Genomic DNA, 20351 nt, shown 5'->3' with positions numbered 1-20351 from the left:
ATAGTTTTGATTTGAATTAAAATGGCAACAACTTTAATTATTCTCTATCGTTAAATAATACAATATTAACAAAAATAATTAAGAAAATGTAATAATAGAAATATTCTTATTATTTCTATTTCATTTTGACATAGTAAAAAAATAACTTTTATACAAATAATACTATATTTATTTTAAGAAGCTTCAAATTTTTAAAAACATTAACATAATTTTTTTCTCTAAAGAACCTATAGTCCAGTAAGTAAAGAGCATTTGTATTGTTGTCAATTTATCACCATATAAATCCGGCTAATCTGTAATAAAACACACTAATCATTATACAGAAAAAATAATGAAAATCAAATTCACGTTCCCTAGAAGTTAACTGAGTGTACCTGCCAACCAGCTTCTATGATGTTAAGATACTTTCTGAATAAGTCACCGAGAAGTCATATCTGCGAGAAGGTGAACTCGTACTGCTGTTGTATCTTTGGCTCCCACACATTTATAGTTACTTTAGTTCCATAGTATTTATTTTTCCTCTTCCACATAAGATATAGCATTCTACAGTTCCAAAAACCAAAACAAATAACACATCTCAGATTAAGAAAACAGAAAAAAACTTTTAACTCTTCTGATGACTACTTTGGTTCATGAGGACATGTTCCTCAGATTTAAGAAACGAAAAACTTTTATACTTTTTCATGCCATATTTTTTGTTTGAACTTTCTCTCAAGACAACATCTTCCTATGTCATGGTTCCTTCAGCACATTTACCATATCGATGACATAACTGAGGGATATGTATGTCCTTCTATTTTTGACTTCGTAAAAACACTTTGTTGTTATCAAAGAGTCTCTCATTATGATACAATTTTTCAATTTTTTTTTTGAGATTATACAACCTTCTTCGTAAAGGCAAATTATTTCAATACTAAGATATGTTTTAAAAACAAAATATTTTAGAATCAATAAAAAGTATGTCAATTTCCCAGAAACTGAGCAACCTCACCTCTAAGGTGGAAGAACAATTCAGATCAGCAAGTCGAACAGAGGAGTTAACTATTATAATGAGAAAATAACGAATGCTATTGGATTTGTGAGGATGATTTTCAAGAGATGAACCTTTACCTTTTTATAGGTGGAGATTCATTGCTAGGAAAAAGAGATGAAGCGAGATACAATGAATGAAAAATCATAGAAGCATTTATGAAGGTTGTTACGTAACGCTTCGGAAGATTACAACAGAAGACGAAAAGACGCAATTAAAGCTTGGCACAGAGGTTTTTCACGTCGATTTGATTCACTCAATTCATCATATCTCCTCCATAGCTGGTGTAGATCGAAGAGGACACGAGCCTTAATTTTTGGTCACGCCATCTGGGAAGACAACCTCTCTCCGTTGGGCCAATTAAATGTTTAGAAGTCCATTAACATGTGAACAAACGAAACATAATTCGATTAAATAAAACGCAGAGTTTTATTTATCTGAACACGTGTCAGCTCCAGAACGCATGACTTTCTGATGTGACATCTTAGGTGGCAGTATAGGAGATAATCAAACATATTTATATATATATACATATCAGAAGTTATTGAGTTGTCTGGTCGTCAAAGAAGCAAACATGTATAGCTTATTTATTCATCTATTTCACAAAAGGTATCGTTTTAGAATTTTATTTTTGTTTTAGAAAGAAAATAATTTATATTTTCAGTTCAGACTTTTAAATAAAAATACAGTGTTAACACATTGTTTTAATGTATTAATTAGGAAAAAATAAAAAATAAAAATAAATGAAAGGTAAAATAAAGTTTAAAAATAAAATTTAATATGCGTGAAAATTATGATATGCCATTCCTTATAATGTGGAGGGAGTACATATTGTTAACTTCTACAACTTCATAATTTTGCTGGATTTTCTCTCTGCTCATCAAAATCTACATCAAGCATGTCATATATGGCAATAACATAAGATTTACATACTTAGCAGTGAATCCGATATTTTACTCAAGCATGATACAATGCAATGTATTTTCATTCTCAATTTGTTCAAAGCGGACAACCAAAGCCTTTGGTCAAACTCTTATTGTTAAGATTGGATTTTCTTATAGTTTGAGGTGTGACAGAATAGGAAAAAATAGATTCGACAGATCAAGACAGCTCATCTAATAGATTATGAAACTATTTTGTATAATTGTCATGAACTACAGTATATTACTTTCCCTTGTAAAGAGTTTTAAACCTTGAGGAAGAGTTGATGCGATCAGTCAAGTGAACGGGAGGATAATACCAAACCGAACTAGCATCCCAAGATACACTAAAAATTGAGGTCAAGGTTTTAATTTCTTTAATTTATTTTAGTTGTTTCTTTAAGTTGTTAGTGATAAGTCGAGACTTAGTCTTCCTAATGTTTAGAGACATCATCAGTCTCTTTTTCCGTTCCGAAATTGTTGATTCAAAACCGTTGCACTGAAGAAAAAGCAAAACTAAATGCAAATACAAAAGCAGTTTAAAGCCAAAGAAAAGTTCTCTTTATGTTTTTGCTTTGATATTTCTCAGTACTTTATATATTCTGAGAAGCATTTTTAATTCATTTTTTTGCAACATTAATTAGTTTAGTCCATTGTTATCGTGAGCAATCTCCGGTATTAATTAATTATTCACCGTCTCTCTTTTTTCTGGCAGAAGCATTAACAAATATTTCTCGTGACTAAGCTGATAGGGAAAGTGATCGGTTGGGCCCCACAGGTTAATTATTCACCGTCTCTCTTTTTTTCTCGTGAGCAATTAATTATTCACCGTCTCTCTGTAGACATTGCTACTAAGCAAAGCCAGATCCAGCCGACAAGCCACAAAAGAAGAAATAATAAGAATAAAAAACATGAAATTTGAGCTTGTCTTCATACCATATCCGGGGATCGGCCATCTCAGGTCAGCCGTGGAGATGGCTAAGCTACTGGTCAAGCGAGACCGCCACCTCTCTATCACCGTTCTGCTCCTTCCTTCTCTTCCCGGCGGAGAAGTCGTTTCTTCCGCCTACGTAGCATCCCTCTCCGCTGCATGCACCAACCGTCTCCGCTATGAAATCATATCCGGCGAAAACACCGAGCCTACGAGGCTCGACATCCACATCGAGAATCAGAAGCCGAAGGTGAGACTCGCCGTTTCAAAACTCGTCGACGACTACTCAAATCTACCGGAGCCGCCGCGTCTAGCCGGGTTCGTCGTCGACTTGTTCTGCACTCTGATGATGGATGTGGCGAACGAGTTTCGCGTCCCGAGCTATCTGTTTTACACGTCTAGCGCAGGACTTCTCGGACTAGGGTTTCACGTTCAGACATTGTACGATGAGAACAGATACGGTGTGAGTGAAAATGATTACGAAGACTCGGAAGAGGTGTTGCATGTCCCGAGTCTGACTCGTCCTTATCCGGTGAAGTGCCTTCCTCACGGCCTCGCGTCAAAAGATTGGCTACCGATCTTGGTAAATCAAGCGAAAAGATACCGAGAGATGAAGGGCATTTTGGTAAATACTACGGCTGAGGTTGAGCCTTATACGTTGCGAGTTCTCAACGGTGGTGATACTCCTCCTGCTTATCCAGTGGGGCCACTTTTGGACCTCACCTCCAAGGAAGACAATAAAGGATCGGACATTTTGGAATGGCTCGACCAGCAACCGCCTAGATCGGTAGTGTTCCTCTGTTTCGGGAGCATGGGTGGTTTCAGTGAGAAACAAGCAAGAGAGATCGCCGTCGCGCTCGAGAGAACTGGCCACCGTTTCCTCTGGTCTCTCCGTCGGGCATCTCCGCCTGGAGAGTTCACAAATCTGGAGGAAGTTCTCCCGGAAGGATTCTTTGATCGGACAAAGCTGATTGGGAAAGTGATCGGTTGGGCCCCACAGGTTGCCGTGCTTGCTAAGCCGGCTGTCGGGGGTTTTGTCACTCACTGTGGGTGGAACTCTACCCTCGAGAGTCTATGGTTCGGAGTTCCGACCGTGGCGTGGCCGTTGTACGCTGAACAGAAGTTCAACGCTTTTGAGATGGTGGACGAACTTGGATTGGCGGTGGAGATAAGAAAGTATTGGCGCAATGATCGTTCGGTTGAGTTAGTTACCGCGGAAGAGATAGAGAGAGCAATCAAGTGTTTGATGAAGCAGGATAGCTATGTGAGGAAGAGAGTGAAGGAGGTGAGTGAGAAATGTCATGCTGCCTTAATGGATGGTGGGTCATCTCAAACTGCTTTGAAGCACTTCATTCAGAAAGTGTTTGAGAATATCTCGTGACAAGGATAGTTAGAGAATGACTCTTTCAACGCTCTTGAATGGTAGACCCAAGTTATGTTCCTTTATAAATTTGCATCTCTTACGTGTATGTGTGAGTTTCTGTACCATCTTGAGTGGTCACAAATGTTTTTGGTTTGGTCATGTATGATGAGAACGATGGTATTTAGTTCTTTGGCTTAAAGGGATCCACCACAGTTATATATCTCTTTAAAATAAAAAGGTTGAGATGAGATCAATGGTATTTAGTTCTTTGACTGTGACCGAAGGTGGCCAAAACTAGTACTCTCCGTTCTCAGTTACTTTCTTTTTTTAATAGGTTGTGTCTATGTCAATGTTTTGAAAATTGGACTAGATCGCGGTCGAATCGGTCCGATGTTACGAACAATATCTAAAATTCAGATTTGAGATAAACCGGTAAAATCTTTCAAAAATCAATAAAACCGGTGATCCGGATCAATCTAAAAAAAAAAAATTTCAAAGTTTACTCATAATTATATACATATATTAAATTCTATATATTAAATGGTGGTCAATATAAAATGTTTTAATTGGTTTGTTTTCATTTTGAATAATATACTATGTAAATTCATTTTCACGTACTCTTACATGATGAAGAAATTCAATTTAATATAATCTCACTATATTTTGATATCTATTACTTTTGTCAACCGTACCATTTTATTCATTTACTTTGTTTATTGTATTCTTGAGTTTCACTCAAAATATTGGTTTTATAAAGTTGTTGTCAGACTTTATGTTTTGGACAGTGAAAAGAAGATATGATTTTAAGATGACATTTGTTTTGTATGTGTGTGAAACAAGTTGTCTAAGACAAAAAAAAAGTGATAGGATTTTAAGAATCAACAATATTACCGAATAAAATCTTGATATTTTATAAAAACATGCATAATATCTTTTAGTATGTATTAAAGTTTTAGTTACTTATTTAGTTCATAATAATTATTTTATAATATTAAAGATTTTATAGATATAATGATATATTGTATTATACAATTAAAAATAAAAGGGAAATTGCGGTAGATAACAACGAAATTGCGGTAGATAACAACGAAACTTTTTTTATTAGGCATATGACTATGCTACTGTGTAATTTTCCATAATGGTGAATATGTCCTTCTGTAACCGGTCACATAAAGGAAGGGAAGGGTCTGACACAACCTCTACATTGTTCTTTCAAACACGCTTGTGCATTAATTATGAAAAGACGTGAAATTTATTCTCGAAAACTATCAATTTTTGCAAGAAACCATTGAGTGAACTGTTTACAGTTTATCTTTCTCTCACTCGCTCTTTCATCTTCCTATCATTCTCTCTTTTCAGATCGAAGTAAAAATCTCTTCGAAATCCCTCAAATGAAGTCTCGAGCCGGTGAAGTTTTGGGTACTGCATGTGAAGAAATCTCTGAAGATCTTCCACAAATGATGTTCGCCGATGGGGAGGAACCAGTTGGAGTTAGAGCTCTAACCTATCAATCTTCGCGGGCGATAAATACAGTTCTGAATTCCCTACTTGAAGACGAGATCCAGTATTTACGGGCATCGTCTTTTGGGAAGCTCGTTGAAATTGCTAAGAAACCTGCATTTTCCGGGAGATTAGCTAGATTTCTTCTTTCAAGGCAGTTGAAAGTGAAAAAAAACATGAGGCATGGTTCCGGTTTGCGGGGAACCCGATACGGTTTTCACTTCGTGAATTTGCCATTGTAACCGGTTTACCCAGTGGTGAAATTCCGGAGAAACCGAAGGCGAAGAAAAATAGAGCAATTAAAGATAAACTGTATTGGCCTGAGTTGTTTGGTGCTGTCGAAGATATGAGTGTTTCAAGAGCATTGAAAATGCTCCAAAAAAAATATGTTACAGATAAAGAACTTCCGATCAAAGTCGCATGCCTGGCCCTTATTTCGTCTGTGTTGCTTTCGACTAACCTCAAGATGAAGATGATAAAAGATTATGCGGAGCTTTTGGTGGATATTGATGAGTTTTTTGCGTATCCATGGGGTCGTGTCGCGTTCGACATGCTGATGACTAGTATCAAAAAAAGAGATGAGATATCTCTTTCTCAAAAATACAATCGCACTGAAAGGTTTTGCACTAGCTCTTCCGCTTGTCATTGTTGAAGATGTTCCCGCATTGACTGAAGTGGTTCAAGAAGTATGTTCATCCTCTGAATCGGAGAGTGATGATGAAGAAAGTGATTGTAGGATTCAGAAGACGAAGAAGAAGACGTTGAGTCCTGGGCACGCTCGAGAAGTAGACAAGAAGGCAGAGGTACTTACTGAAACTATGCATTCATGTAGGTTTAATATTTTTTGAAGTTGGTTATCTTGGTTATTATTAGTGTGGTGATTGGTGTAACGAATAAGAGATGTTCATTATTGTATACTATAAACCAACTAATGCGTACTGCACTACTTCGTATTTAAGATTCACTTCATGATTTGCGCATTTTACGTTTGCGTGTGTCAGGTGTTTGATATACTAATGCGGCTGGTTCGGTCTACAGTCTACAATCAAGTTGGCAGTAGAGGTGGCAAGATACCTGAGTTCCTCGATAGTAGGTTTGTCTCCTTGTTGGCGAGGAACTATGATAGGTTCAGGAGATCAAAGTCTAAAGAATCATATGTCTTCGCTAAGGGGTTGGTAGACTGCCTTGTTAAGAGTTGCAGCTCGGGGAACGCATCGACACGATTCTACCTCCCCCTCAATATTGACAAAAACATTGGATTGGGTTATGTGTGGATTTCCCAAGTGCTAAGATTTATATCTTAGATTGCAATTCAGCGGTGCGTAGTGATTCTCAGCTGGCTCGGGATCTTCTTCCCATCTCTGATATGTTTCCTGTTTTATTGAAGAGTAGTGGTTTGTTAGAGATTCCCGGAGTTATTGGACTTTCTTCAGAAAGAATCAAAGGTGTTGCACAAAACAACAACGCGGCTGACTCTGCGCTCACCGCCGCCTTGCTTATGCAGACGCATTCTCTGTTTGGACCTGACACTTGCAGGTGTATTACTCCGGAAGTAATAGGTGATGAGGCACATCGTGCTGCTATTATGCTGTATGAGTTCCATGAGAAGCTCCAGTAAACTTTGACTCAATGATACGTAGTTTATCTGTTATGTTTTGAATTTCCTTCGGTAAGACATTATTCCTTCTGGATTGTGGTTCTTTAGTACCGGTCTTAAACTCTATTTCTGTTGCATCTATGTGAGATACAATGACGTTTAATACTTTTTTTTCCACTCCTGTGTTGCTTATTCGAACTGCTTTTGTTGTCATAAGTATGGGTTATTTAGGTGCATGTTTCTAGTTTATCTGTTTCACTGTGTAGGTATGTTTAATTAGGTGAAATAACCAAATTGTTTCCTCTTCCAACTGACACCAATTACAATTCTTTTGGATCTTATTTTCGTCACAATGTTGTTTATAAAGTTGAATAATACTGTCAAATTCTTGTACTTGCACAGCGAGATCTTCGTAGATGACATGAATATGTGAAACAATATGGAAAAGTCTTACTTTTCTTTATGTCCCTAGTCTAGTTAATTAAATATATATTTATAAGGATATGCAAGTTTCCTGTTTTGGTGACTTAAAATTCTGAAATACTTCCTTTACCTTTGTTCTTCTTTCTGTTGGTAACTGAAATAATCCAGTTTATAACTTATAAGTGTTGGAGATGGGTTTAGCACACGCCCATTAAGAGCTAAGCCCAAAATCAGGCCCAGCCCGTTAAGCAAAAATTGATGATTTCGCTAGAAGACAAAACGTACGTCACTATAAATAGAAGACGTCAGACTCATTGAAAAGGGGGTTCAGAAAAGTACAGAAAGGACAGAAAGTACAGAAAAGGAGAGCATCGCCTCTTCATCACAGACAAAGTTTCGGACGACCTCGACCACTAGACGAGCTCGGCACAGACGACCTCAGACCATAAAATAGAAAGATACTTGTTTAGACGAACTGTTTAGACGAGCATCTTTAGTTCTTGTAATTGACCGAGCTTGTTTATTCTTGACTATTAATACGAAAATCTCCACCCCTTTACATCATTTATAAATATTACATCACCGACTGGATATGGAAACAACAATTGGCGCTCACCGTGGGGCAGGGGATTCTTCTTCACCTCAAGACAGCTCGGGAGTCACAGAACCCACAGCGCAACCGGACGCCCTGATTTCTGCAACCACCGACCATCCTGGAATGACGAGCACACAATTAGCTGCGATGACAATCGCGGATCACCTAGCCAACACCTCGACGCCAGTGGTGACGACCTCGGACGAACCATCGATGGTGGCAACCTCAGACCATCCAGCCAACACCTCGACAATAGTGGCGACGACCTCAACCCAACCATCAATGGTGACGACCTCGGCCCTACCAGCAACAGTTACGACCTCGCGTCATCCAGCCGACACCACGTCTCTCATACCGACGACCTCAGTACCTAACACAAGAATGACATACTCCACTCAGCCGGACATCTCCCTGATCTTTCAGACCCTTCTCGGTAGGATCGACGAGCTCGCTCGAGGAACGACCTCTCGCTTGGACGACCTCGTGCATTCTCAGATTATTTGCAACAACCGCATCAACGAACTCCAGTCTGTCGAAATTGGCACATCAAAATCACAACAAGTTGATATCACTCCACGACTCCAACGTGTTCTGTTCAGCGATTTACCAACACTAGTGACCGGTTTAGGACAGCAGCAATCAATCCAAGTCAACGGTCTACGTGCACCAATCACAAATTCCGGACAACAACATCAGAATCATGTGAACGAATCTTCAGCACTAATCATCGACTCCAGGCAGCAGCGCCCAAGTTATCTAAATGACCAACATCTTCAAAACACCAGTTTCCCGCAGATCACCAACAGGGAGACCCAACAGAGAGACGACGACATTGAAGAAATGAGGATTCAGCTGCAAAGCATGAACTCCAAAGTCCATCAGGCAACCAGCGCAGCACCAGAGATCGATCGCGTACTCCATGAAACCCAAAATACACCTTTTACAACTCGCCTCATCAGTATCCCTGTCCGACACCCGAAGAACAAAATCAAACTCCCAACTTACAACGGAACATCCGATCCAAGAGAATATCTCACCGCCTTCAGTATCGAAACCGGGAGAGCCAATTTCTCACCAGAAGAACGCGACGCCGGTCTCTGTCAATTTTTTGTGGAAAATTTGAGCGGACTCGCCCTCGGTTGGTTTTCTCGCCTTGAAGCTCATTCTATTGACAACTACAATCAACTCTCGACGGCCTTCCTCAAACACAACTCGCTATTTATCCAATAGAGTGCAACTAATGCCGACTTATGGACTCTATCTCAAGAACCTATAGAGACACTACGCTCGTACATCGAAAAATTCAAAGCCATCGTTTCTCGCATCACCGTGCTCGACGAAGCAGCAGTCCTCGCACTCCGAAACGGTCTTTGGCACGAATCACCATTTCGAGAAGAGCTCATGAAGAATAAACCACAGACTCTGGAAGATGCACTACATCGGGCTATAACTTTCATCGAAATCGAAGAAGATAAAGCTGCATTCAGCAAAAAACATGCAGCCACCAAAAAATCATTCTCAAAGGATAAAGAACCTGACGAATACAACGAACCTAGACAACATTATGACAAAGCGTACAGAGATGTAAAGAGCAGGAAAGCATCCAATTATCAAATCAGCGACCAACCATCTAGTCGCTCCACAGGAAAGCAGGCTCGCAGCAGTCAAGGATCAGAGGATACCAAAGCATATTGCAGCTACCATAAATCTAAGACTCATAATACGGAAGAATGTCGCCATCTACAGGAGTGGTTGTTGAACAAGTACCGCAACGATCGGGATTCATCATCTAAAGACCAGCAAAACGACAAGGCACCAAAAAATGAAGGTGAACGTTTTCGACAAGTCAAGGAAGAACGCGATCGCCAACACGGACAGAAACGTTCTAACGAGCAAACAAACGCAGACACAGAGGCTCATAAGCGCGCACGCGACGACCGAAACAATGAACAGAAACGCGAAAGAACTCCCCCACCTCGACGTGTAATTAACGTGATCATGGGAGGCCTCCAGACTTGCAAAGATTCAGTTCGATCAATCAAGGAATACGAGCGTAAAACATTCACCTCGCAAAAATGGGGAAGCATCAGTCACATCGACGATAAACCAAAGAATGACTATGAAATTAGTTTCGCAGAAGAAGACACCAAGGGACTAGACACGCCACACAACGACCCCCTCGTCGTTGAACTCAGGATAGGTGACTGTGAAGTCACACGCGTACTGGTCGACACTGGAAGTTCAGTTGATTTAATCTTTTCAAAAACACTTCAACGGATGGATGTCAAAGATTACGAGCTAAAGCCATGCAAAAGACCACTCACAAGTTTCGCCGGAGATACAACAATGACAATCGGAACAGTCAAGCTCCCAGTCTACGTAGCAGGAATCACCAAAATCGTCAAATTCGTGGTTATCGAGAGCCCTGCCATTTACAACGCCATACTCGGCACCCCATGGATACATTCAATGAAAGCAGTTCCATCTACATATAATCAGTGCATCAAATTTCCCACTACGTCAGGGACCTACACCCTCAAAGGAAATCAACGTCTCTCGCGCACATGCTTCGTAACCGAACATAAGTTACGAAAATCTTCAAGGACATGTCTAATAGCTAGGCAAGGCGATGATCAAGAAATAATAGACGACCACGCCCGGGAACTGGTGATACAAGTTAACATCGACCAAAGCGACCCAGAACGATGCGTCGGAATCGGAGCAGACCTATAAGACGATCTCAAAGACCAACTTATCAGCTTCCTTCAATCCAACGCTTCAACCTTCGCCAGGACAACCGAGGACATGCCCGAGATTGACCCATCAGTCACTTGCCATGAGCTAAACGTAGACCCCATCTTCAAACCAGTCAGGCAAAAAAGGCGCAAGCTCGGCCTGGAGCGCGCCAAGGCCGTAAACGACGAAGTTGAACGTTTGACAAACGCAGGATCCATCACAGATGTCAGGTACCCAGAGTGGCTCGCTAACCCTGTTGTCGTCAAAAAGAAAAATGGAAAATGGCGCGTGTGCGTCGACTTCACCGACCTCAACAAAGCATGTCCCAAAGATAGCTTCCCACTCCCTCACATCGACCGGATAGTCGAAGCAACGGCAGGGAACGAGCTTCTATCTTTTATGGATGCATTTTCACGATACAACCAAATTATGATGCATCCAGATGATAGGGAGAAAACCGCGTTCATCACCGATCGAGGAACATACTGTTACAAAGCATGCCCTTTGGACTCAAGAATGCTGGCGCAACCTATCAACGCTTAGTGAACCAAATGTTTGCCGAACAGCTCGGCGACACCATGGAAGTTTACATTGATGACATGCTCGTCAAATCCCTCACTGCCAGCGATCACATCAAACATTTAACGACTTGTTTCGAAAGCCTCAACAAATACAATATGAAGCTCAATCCGGCCAAATGCACTTTCGCCGTCACATCCGGAGAATTTCTCGGATATATTGTCACCAAGAGAGGAATCGAAGCAAATCCACGAAAAATCACATCCATTGCGGAACTCCCATCTCCAAAAAACACGAGAGAAGTCCAACGATTGACAGGACGCATCGCTGCACTCAACCGATTCATCTCGCGCTCGACAGACAAATGCCTCCCTTTCTACCAACTTCTACGACACAACAAACGTTTCGAGAGGGACGCGAAATGCGAAGAAGCCTTTCAACAGCTTAAGCAATATTTATCCACACCACCGATTCTGGCCAACCCCGAAGACGGAGAAGTATTGTACTTATACATATCAGTCTCCGCATGCGCTGTAAGCAGTGTTCTGGTTCGCGAAGACCGTGGGGAGCAGCGTCCAATCTTCTACACCAGCAAGGTTCTCGACAACGCTGAAACACGATACTCACCACTCGAAAAACTCGCCTACGCCGAAGTTGTCGCAGCTCGCAAGCTCAGGCCGTATTTTCAATCTCACACAATCCACGTTCTGACTAACCATCCGCTTCGATTGATACTCCACAGCCCAAGTCAATCTGGACGATTGAACAAATGGGCAGTCGAGCTCAGCGAATACGACATCGAATTCAAAAGCAGAACGAGCGCAAAGTCTCAGGTATTAGCAGATTTTCTGACCGAGCTACCTCCATCCCAATACGACAATGATCTCAACACCAAGAATTGGTGTCTCTACGTCGACGGTTCATCTTCACGAAACGGATCAGGGGTTGGAATACGACTCATATCTCCTACCAGTGAAATCATCGAGCAGTCCTTTCGCCTCGCTTTCCCGGCCTCCAATAACGAAGCTGAATACGAAGCTCTCATCGCTGGTCTCCGTCTTGCAAAACCGGTTGGTGTGAACAAGATAGAAACTTTCTGCGACTCTCAGCTCGTCGCCAATCAATTCAGCGGCGAATACGAAACAAGAAACGATCGAATGAATGCTTACTTGCAAGTCGTCCAAAACTTTCCCAAGATTTCACCAACTTCACCCTCACAAAGATTCCTCGAAGCGACAATTCCTCTGCTGACGCTCTCGCCGCTTTTGCATCAACCTCTGATCCTTCGGTCAGAAGAATGATTCCAGTGGAAAGCATCGATAAACCAAGTATCGAGTTAACTATGGGCGTCAACATCATAGATGACCTCGACGAAGAGATGGACGACACCAATGAGATAGACGAACCTACACCCGAAGAAGAAGTCGCAGATCCAATCGACTGGCGCGACGAAATAGAACTCTACATTACCGAAGGAACAACACCAGACAACCGTTGGGCTGCACGACGCTTGAAAGCCCGATGCGCACATTACGTCATGTACGATAACGCCCTCTTCAGAAGGAGCTCGACCAAAGCATTACTACGGTGCATACATGGTCAAGAAGTCAGATGGGTTCTCGAAGAGACACACGAAGGCGCGGGTGGTAATCATTCAGGAGGACGAGCCCTAGCAATAAAAATCATGCGACACGGACATTTCTGGCCGACAATGGTCACAGATTGCGAAAAATTTGTATCCTAGTGCGAGAAGTGCCAGCGCCATGCCCCTAGGATTCATCTACCAACGGAGCTCCTCTCAACCACTACATCACCATATCCATTCATGAGATGGGCAATGGATATTGTTGGTCCAATGCCACCATCCAAACAGAAGCGCTATCTCCTTATCATGACAGATTACTTCAACAAATGGGTCGAGGCCTACTCATACGCAACCATCCGCGCCCCTGACGTTCAGAAATTTGTTTGGAAAAACATCATCTGCCGTCACGGTCTCCCATACGAAATAGTCACCGATAATGGCTCTCAATTCATCTCAGCAACCTTCGAAAGTTTCTGCGCTTTATGGAAAATCAGATTAAGTAAATCTACACCAAGGAACCCCCAGGGAAACGGGCAAGCTGAGGCCATAAACAAGACAATCCTCGACGGAATCAAAAAACGTCTGGAAGAAAAGAAAGGAGTTTGGGCCGACGAACTCGACGGCGTTCTCTGGTCACACCGCACGACACCACGTCGTTCCACGGGTATGACACCATTCTCCCTATCCCATGGAATGGAGGCAATGTCACCAGCCGAAGTCAGCATCCCAAGCCTCCGTCAGCTCACACTCACCGAAAATGAAGAGCTCAACAACTCAATGATCATCGACCACTTAGACCAAGTTGAAGAAAAACGGGACCAAGCTCTCCTTCGCGTCCAAAACTATCAAAACTTGGCCGCTCGATACTATAACAAGAGAGTCAAGGAAAGGTTATTTCAAATGAATGATCTCGTCCTTCGCAAAGTTTTTGAAAACACTCGCGAGTGGAAAGCAGGAAAACTCGGTGCGAACTGGGAAGGTCCATACCTGATTTCGAAAATCATCAAACCAGGTGTCTATGAACTCACTGAAATGAGCGGAGAGAAGGTCCCGAGATCATGGAACTCTTTGAATCTCAAACGATTTTACTACTAAGAAAATCTAAGAAGACCGGCGCGCCCCTGATATACCAAAAATAAGTCTCCAGGAGGATCCGCCCCTTTTTAATCCAAGCATTTACTTTCCTTGTAAAGGCGAACTACGGTCGGCTTGATCCCCGCCTGTGGGGTACGTAGGCAACCTCTCACGAGGCTCAGCTAGTTCTATAAAAAAAATTCTATATTTTCCAAAAAATATCAAGATACGACAAATCCTAAAAAAAAAAAACATACGAGATCCGTTCTCAGTGCGGCAGCTCCGCGCTCACACTTAATAAAATTTACAAAATAAAAATACGAGATCCATTCTCAGTGCTGAAGCTCCGCGTTCACACTTAATCGAATTCGCAAAAAAAAAATACGAGATCCGTTCTCAGTTCTGCAGCTCCGCGCTCACACTTAATCGAATTTGCAAAATAAAAATACGGGATCCGTTCTCATTGCTGCAGATCTGCGCTCACACTTAATCGAATTCGCAAAATAAAAATACGAGATCCGTTCTCAGTGCTGCAAGCTCCGCGCTCACACTTAATCGAATTTGCCAAATAAAAATACGAGATCCGTTCTCAGTGTTGTAGCTCCGCGCTCAGACTTACAAAGTCCGTCCTCAAAACGCTGACTCTACAACATCTCAGCAATCAAAGCCATACAAGGGAAAATAAAAACAAACATGAAGAATTCAAGCATCATATAAAAGGAGTCCAACATGATCGATCATAACAAAAATCAACAAGAAGACAACCATCCATATCCGAAAAAGGATCAACATGATCAAATCATAGCAAGCAAAAAAAAAAAAAAAAAACCAAAGTCTTAAAAATAAAAAAGAGAGAAATAGCAGCAACAGAATATAAGATAAAAGCGGCCACGCAGGACCTCGACAATCGCACGAACCAAACTACGGGCGCGAAGGAACCTGACCCTCACGCCTCACAGCCGAAGCACCTACACGCTCAGACACGCGACTACGATTTGCTTCCTCACGACGATGATCTTCCTCTTTACTTCTCGCCTTAGCCGCATCCTCAATCCCCGCAGTCATAGAAAGATGAACAGGAGAAAGCGGACGAGTAAAATCAAAGGAAGGGAGATCAGCCAATTCATTAGGTTCAAACTCAACACGAACAACCAAGCTTGCCTTCTCTTTCCTCTGGACCAATTCATTTTCAAGACGCTTAAACTTACCATCAGGAATACTTATTCCCTCTTTCCTCCAAGTCCTGGCAGCATCAAGCACTCCCATGATCTGATTCAATCCATACATAGACATGCGAACAATCTTCTGATTCTCCACATACCTCCGCACCTTTTTCATACGAGAATTAAAAGTAGCCAGCACATCATCATGTCTCGTTACTGCCTTGCGATACTTCCTGCTCGCCACTTCCTTTTCCTTCTTAAAACGTTCCAAGTCGACCGCTTGACGCTTCTTCACTCAATCAGCATCCAAAGCTATCTTTGCAGTGAGTTTTTCAACTTCTTCCAATGCATCTAAGGACACTTTCTTCTCAGCCTCATACTTACCGCGCAGAGCCGCCATTTCCTCGGAATTATCAGCCTTATCCTTAATAGAAGCAAGCTCAACCTTCGTTTTCTCAAGCTCCGCCTTCACCTCTTCAAGCTCCTCATCTTTATTAACCACCAATTTTTTCGCAAATTTTGTAGCCTGCACAAAACAGCACAAAAAATATATATATCCTTCAGTTCAAAACCATAAACCATAAAAAAAAAAAACTTTGAAAAGAGAAACAATTCTTGCAATGGCCAAGTGACGAGCAAACTCCTGATACCACTCACCGCGCCTAACTTGGTCAAAAGGCAAACCATCAACGCCACCAGGTGATTGAAACAACTTGAAAAGATCACCACATCCCGAGGGCAAACCGATAAACGAATGCTAAAACGGTTCAAAAGTAGCCTTCTCCGCAGCAGGCGACTCAACCACCAAAGGCAGCTCAACATCAGAGCCCGCAACTTTGCGAGATTTCGAAGCCTGCGAGTCCTTGAAAGAACGACCAGCGGCAACTCTTTTCTTCAAAACCTTCTCACTGCCAGCAACAACAACTTCCTTTCCTGAAATACCAGCGGGCGGTACAGGAGCTGTCGTGCTAGTAAGACCCACAACAATACCACAAGCAGGTGCCGAAGGCTCCACACCAGCGGTACACTGACCAGACTCCACAACAGGGGCATCGTCACTACCTCCAGCAGAACAGTCAACCAAACTCGGACTCTCGCTCAAATCCATCTTTCTCCAACAAGCTACATTTAAAAAAAAAAAAAACCAGCAAAACCATACAAAATCAGTAAACATCTAAGCCAAAGATCTTAACAATCAAAGGCATTTAACCCACACCAAAAAAAAAACGCATATCTTCAACCTGAGTCAATAAACGGGATGCGCCGCCAAACCTCCGATCGCCTCACCACAGTCCAATCCCGAGCCTTCGTCTCCTTGAAGTATTCCACGCACTCACTTTCACCAGGAGCAAGAGGAACACCAACTAAATGACGACCTGCAAAACAAGACAACAATCAATAAAAATGTCAAACAAGAACACACCAATAAGAGTTAAACTACCATTGTAAGGGTTCCAAAAACTCCTAAAAGAGACACTCATATCAGAAACATCAGGGACCGACGAAGGCGCAATTCGAACATAAAAAAACTTCTTAATCCAACAAAACGTTTTTCTCTTCCTCTCCCCAACAACACCATAGCCAGCCTTCATAGACACATAAAAAGCTCCGTCTGTCTTATCACACCGAGTAATATGCGCTATGCTTTCAAACAAACATAGGCTCATGTGAACACCAATATCCGCGGCCGTAAACAAAGCTGCAACTACGTTTCGAATCGCAGCAGGAGTAAGCTGAGCGAGTGCAATAAGATGTTCATCACAATACGCCAGCAGCAACCTCGGGAGAGGAAACCACAAATGATACTCGGTGAACCAGAAGTCATAAACACAAAGCCACCCATCTGGAACCGTCCACGGACGTTCATCCTCGCCAGGGATACGCGCTTCTATGACACCATTACGACAACAGTTGGCTGAGACCCACTTCACTGTATCCTCATCAACAATAGAAGGAAATGACTCCGATGGATCCGGATGATTAACAAGAAGACCTATGAAACTCCTAGGCCTTTCACTCACCTTCCTAACCCTCTTTTTCTTCTTCAAATAAACACAAGGATCACCAAAGGCATCAAGAGAATCAGCAAGGGAGGCAACCAAGCTTTCTTGTTTTATTTTTCTCAAGATATCGGTAACGTCGGCTCGACGATCACTGCCTCCATCGCCATCATCACTCCCATCACCTACAACATCAATTCCTGGACTACCACTAACACCGTTTTGCTCACCACCAAAACTATCATGCTCATCACTAAAATCATCACGCTCACCACTAAAATCGCTACGTCCATCTACACCATCTCGGTCACCCATCTCATCATCTCCAATAGCAGCATGGTCACCGTCACCATCAAACTCTTCTTGCTCACTTTCCTCATCAACGTTAACGTCACCGGTTCCATTCTGCTCGCCACCGGCGCTTCCCACAGCACCATCATCTTCAACACCAGCGATTTCAACATCATCTTGTCTGTCATCTCCAGCAACGTTACCAGATTCACTAGCAACATCAGCGCCATCCGCAGATTCATCACTATGAGAACTCGAGTATGAACTACCGTCAGAGGAACTTGTAGTTTCAGACGACGACTCTTTAGTTTGAGAAGAGTTCGCCAGCCGCGTCTGCTCATATTCCCGGACAGTTTCTAACATAGTCTTCTTCACCAAAGATGACGAACTAGGGACAATAAGAGGTGTTGTCAAAGACAACCTCGACCCCTCAACGCCAGGCTCCACCGCTAAATTAGTCCCATGTTCATCAAAAAGAAACCCAATCCCTTCCTCGCTCAAACTTGCGCTTACCCTGTCTTCTGCTTCACTTCCAGTAAGAGTACCTAACTCAACATCAATGACAGATTCGGCAATCTCCGACCACGACTTGCGACCATCAGCAAGCTCCATCTTACGAACCAACAAAGACAGCTGCTCACGAACAACCTCCCCATCCAACGAATTCAACCCCGCTTCGTCACAACACGGTTCCGTCGATAACGGCGAACTCGAGATAGCAAGCGGCAAGCTCGTACCCTCCGCATCACGACCACATTCTATCACCAATAAAGAACCCGAAGCAACAACGGACGAAATCGAACCCGAAACCGCCATTAAATTCAAAGCTACCGTCGAGCTCGGAGACGCCATCGACGAGCTCGCAACACCATGAGCCGACCTCAAGACCACCAGCGACGAGCTCGGAACATCGGGAAGAGAGCTTGGAGCCGCCGTCGACAAGCTCGGGATCCTCAACGGCGAGCTCGGAGCCGCCGTCGACGAGCTCGCAGCACCAGGAGCCGACCCCATAACCGTCGCCGACGAGCTCGGAACAACGGGAAGAGAGCTCGGAGCCCCTGTCGACGAACTCAGGATCTTCAACGGTGAGCTCGGAGCCGCCGTCGACGAGCTCGCAGCACCAGGAGCCAACCTCAGAACCGTCGCCGACGAGCTCGGAACATCGGGAAGAGAGCTTGGAGCCGCCGTCGACAAGCTCGGGATCTTCGCGAGCTCGGAGCCGCCGTCGACGAGCTCGCAGCACCAAGAGCCGACCTCAGAACCGTCGCCGACGAGCTCGGAACGTCGGGAAGAGAGCTCGGAGCCGCCGTCGAGGAGCTCGCAGCACCAGGAGCCAACCTCAGAACCGTCGCCGACGAGCTCGGAACATCGGGAAGAGAGCTTGGAGCCGCCGTCGACAAGCTCGGGATCTTCAACGGCGAGCTCGGAGCCGCCGCCGGCGAGCTCGCAGCACCAAGAGCCGACCTCAGAACCGTCGCCGACGAGCTCGGAACGTCGGGAAGAGAGCTCGGAGCCCCCGTCGACGAGCTCAGGATCTTCAACGGTGAGCTCGGAGCCGCCGTCGACGAGCTCGCAGCACCAGGAGCCGACCTCAGAACCGTCGCCGACGAGCTCGGGATATCAGAAGGCGACCTCAAAACCACCATCGACAAGCTCCCCTCAAGCCCTTCATCAGTGACGATCTCGGCTCACCCTTCGACGAGCTCAAACTACTCAAAAAGCCCAAGCCGACCTCAAATGGAACCATATATGTCTTGCTCACGACAAACCAAAACAAAAGAAAAAAAGAAACGGCAAGCAGTGTCGGCAAAGAGGAACCAAAAACAAAAAAAGAAGGTACTTAAAAAGAAGACCACACAAAAATAATAAAAAGAAGAGCAAAAATTTTACCTTGATTCCAAAATGGGGGACAAGAACAAAAAATAATAAGAGACCCACCATCACTTATATAGAAAAAAAAAATGTGTTGTCCTATTTTCCGACAATTCCCGAGCCTGACCTGATTTTCACAGACAGAAGATTTCAGAAGAATTCACCAAAGATACGACACTTGGCGAACTGTAGAGGAGATAATTGTTGGAGATGGGTTTAGCACAGGCCCATTAAGAACTAAGCCCAAAATCAGGTCCGCCCCGTTAAGTAATAATTAATGATTTCGCTAGAAGACAAAACGTACGTCATTATAAATAGAATACGTCAGACTCATTGAAAAGGGAGTTCAGAAAAGTACAGAAAGTACAGAAAAGTACAGAAAGTACAGAAAAGGAGAGCATCGTCTATTCATCACAGACAAAGTCTCGGACGACCTCGACCACTAGACGAGCTCGGCCCAGACGACCTCAGACCATAAAATAGAAAGATACTTGTTTAGACAAGCATTTTTAGTTTTTGTAATTGACCGAATTTATTTATTTTTGATTATTGATACGAAAATCTTCACCCGTTTACATTATTTATAAATATTACATCATCCACCGGATATGAAACAACGATGAGAAAGACGGTAGTTGGTATATAACAGAAGTTATAATATCGTTTATATAGCCACAAATCGAAACGGTGAACCGGTCATTTTTTGTTGATATTTATCAATCCAGAGAATCCATGGCATATCCAGCCATTAA

The 20351-nt window shown here is 43.0% G+C and overlaps 3 protein-coding genes across 3 annotated transcripts; 2 read left to right on the top strand and 1 right to left on the bottom strand.

Moving 5' to 3' along the window:
- The first annotated feature begins 2726 nt into the window (after nt 1-2726).
- Nucleotides 2727-4492, top strand: LOC106441281 (UDP-glycosyltransferase 71B7). The gene has a single exon (XM_048753236.1). The coding sequence runs from the start codon at nt 2862-2864 to the stop codon at nt 4260-4262; it is 1401 nt and encodes a 466-aa protein (XP_048609193.1). The 5' UTR covers nt 2727-2861; the 3' UTR covers nt 4263-4492.
- A 200-nt stretch (nt 4493-4692) lies between these two features.
- LOC111204086 lies at nt 4693-7529 on the top strand. Its single transcript, XM_022698286.2, has 2 exons — nt 4693-6547; nt 6746-7529. The coding sequence occupies exons 1-2, from the start codon at nt 6323-6325 to the stop codon at nt 7046-7048; spliced, it is 528 nt and encodes a 175-aa protein (XP_022554007.1). The 5' UTR covers nt 4693-6322; the 3' UTR covers nt 7049-7529.
- An 8524-nt stretch (nt 7530-16053) lies between these two features.
- LOC106444840 lies at nt 16054-19342 on the bottom strand. The gene is made up of 3 exons (XM_048753235.1): nt 16878-19342; nt 16678-16812; nt 16054-16558 (listed from the first exon to the last, which is right to left on the bottom strand). Exons 1-3 carry the CDS (start codon nt 18736-18738, stop codon nt 16194-16196), a joined length of 2361 nt encoding a protein of 786 aa, XP_048609192.1. The 5' UTR covers nt 18739-19342; the 3' UTR covers nt 16054-16193.
- Between the last annotated feature and the right edge of the window lie 1009 nt (nt 19343-20351).

This window comes from Brassica napus, chromosome C3 (assembly GCF_020379485.1).
Source record: "Brassica napus cultivar Da-Ae chromosome C3, Da-Ae, whole genome shotgun sequence".
Classification (NCBI taxonomy): domain Eukaryota; kingdom Viridiplantae; phylum Streptophyta; class Magnoliopsida; order Brassicales; family Brassicaceae; genus Brassica; species Brassica napus.
Note: the sequence above shows the minus strand (reverse complement) of the source record. Positions and strands in the feature narration are given on the sequence as shown.

Bases quoted from the DNA above. Each gene is read 5' to 3' on its own strand.
- LOC106441281 (XM_048753236.1), top strand. From the start codon at position 2,862: ATGAAATTTGAGCTTGTCTTCATACCATATCCGGGGATCGGCCATCTC.
- LOC106444840 (XM_048753235.1), bottom strand. From the start codon at position 18,738: ATGGGGTCGGCTCCTGGTGCTGCGAGCTCGTCGACGGCGGCTCCGAGC. The intron at 16,813-16,877 runs GTAGTTTAACTC...CTTGTTTTGCAG, and splicing joins TTTTTGGAACCCTTACAATG to GTCGTCATTTAGTTGGTGTT. The intron at 16,559-16,677 runs GTTGAAGATATG...TTTTAAATGTAG, and splicing joins CATCCCGTTTATTGACTCAG to CTTGTTGGAGAAAGATGGAT.
- LOC111204086 (XM_022698286.2), top strand. From the start codon at position 6,323: ATGAGATATCTCTTTCTCAAAAATACAATCGCACTGAAAGGTTTTGCA. The intron at 6,548-6,745 runs GTACTTACTGAA...TGCGTGTGTCAG, and splicing joins AAGTAGACAAGAAGGCAGAG to GTGTTTGATATACTAATGCG.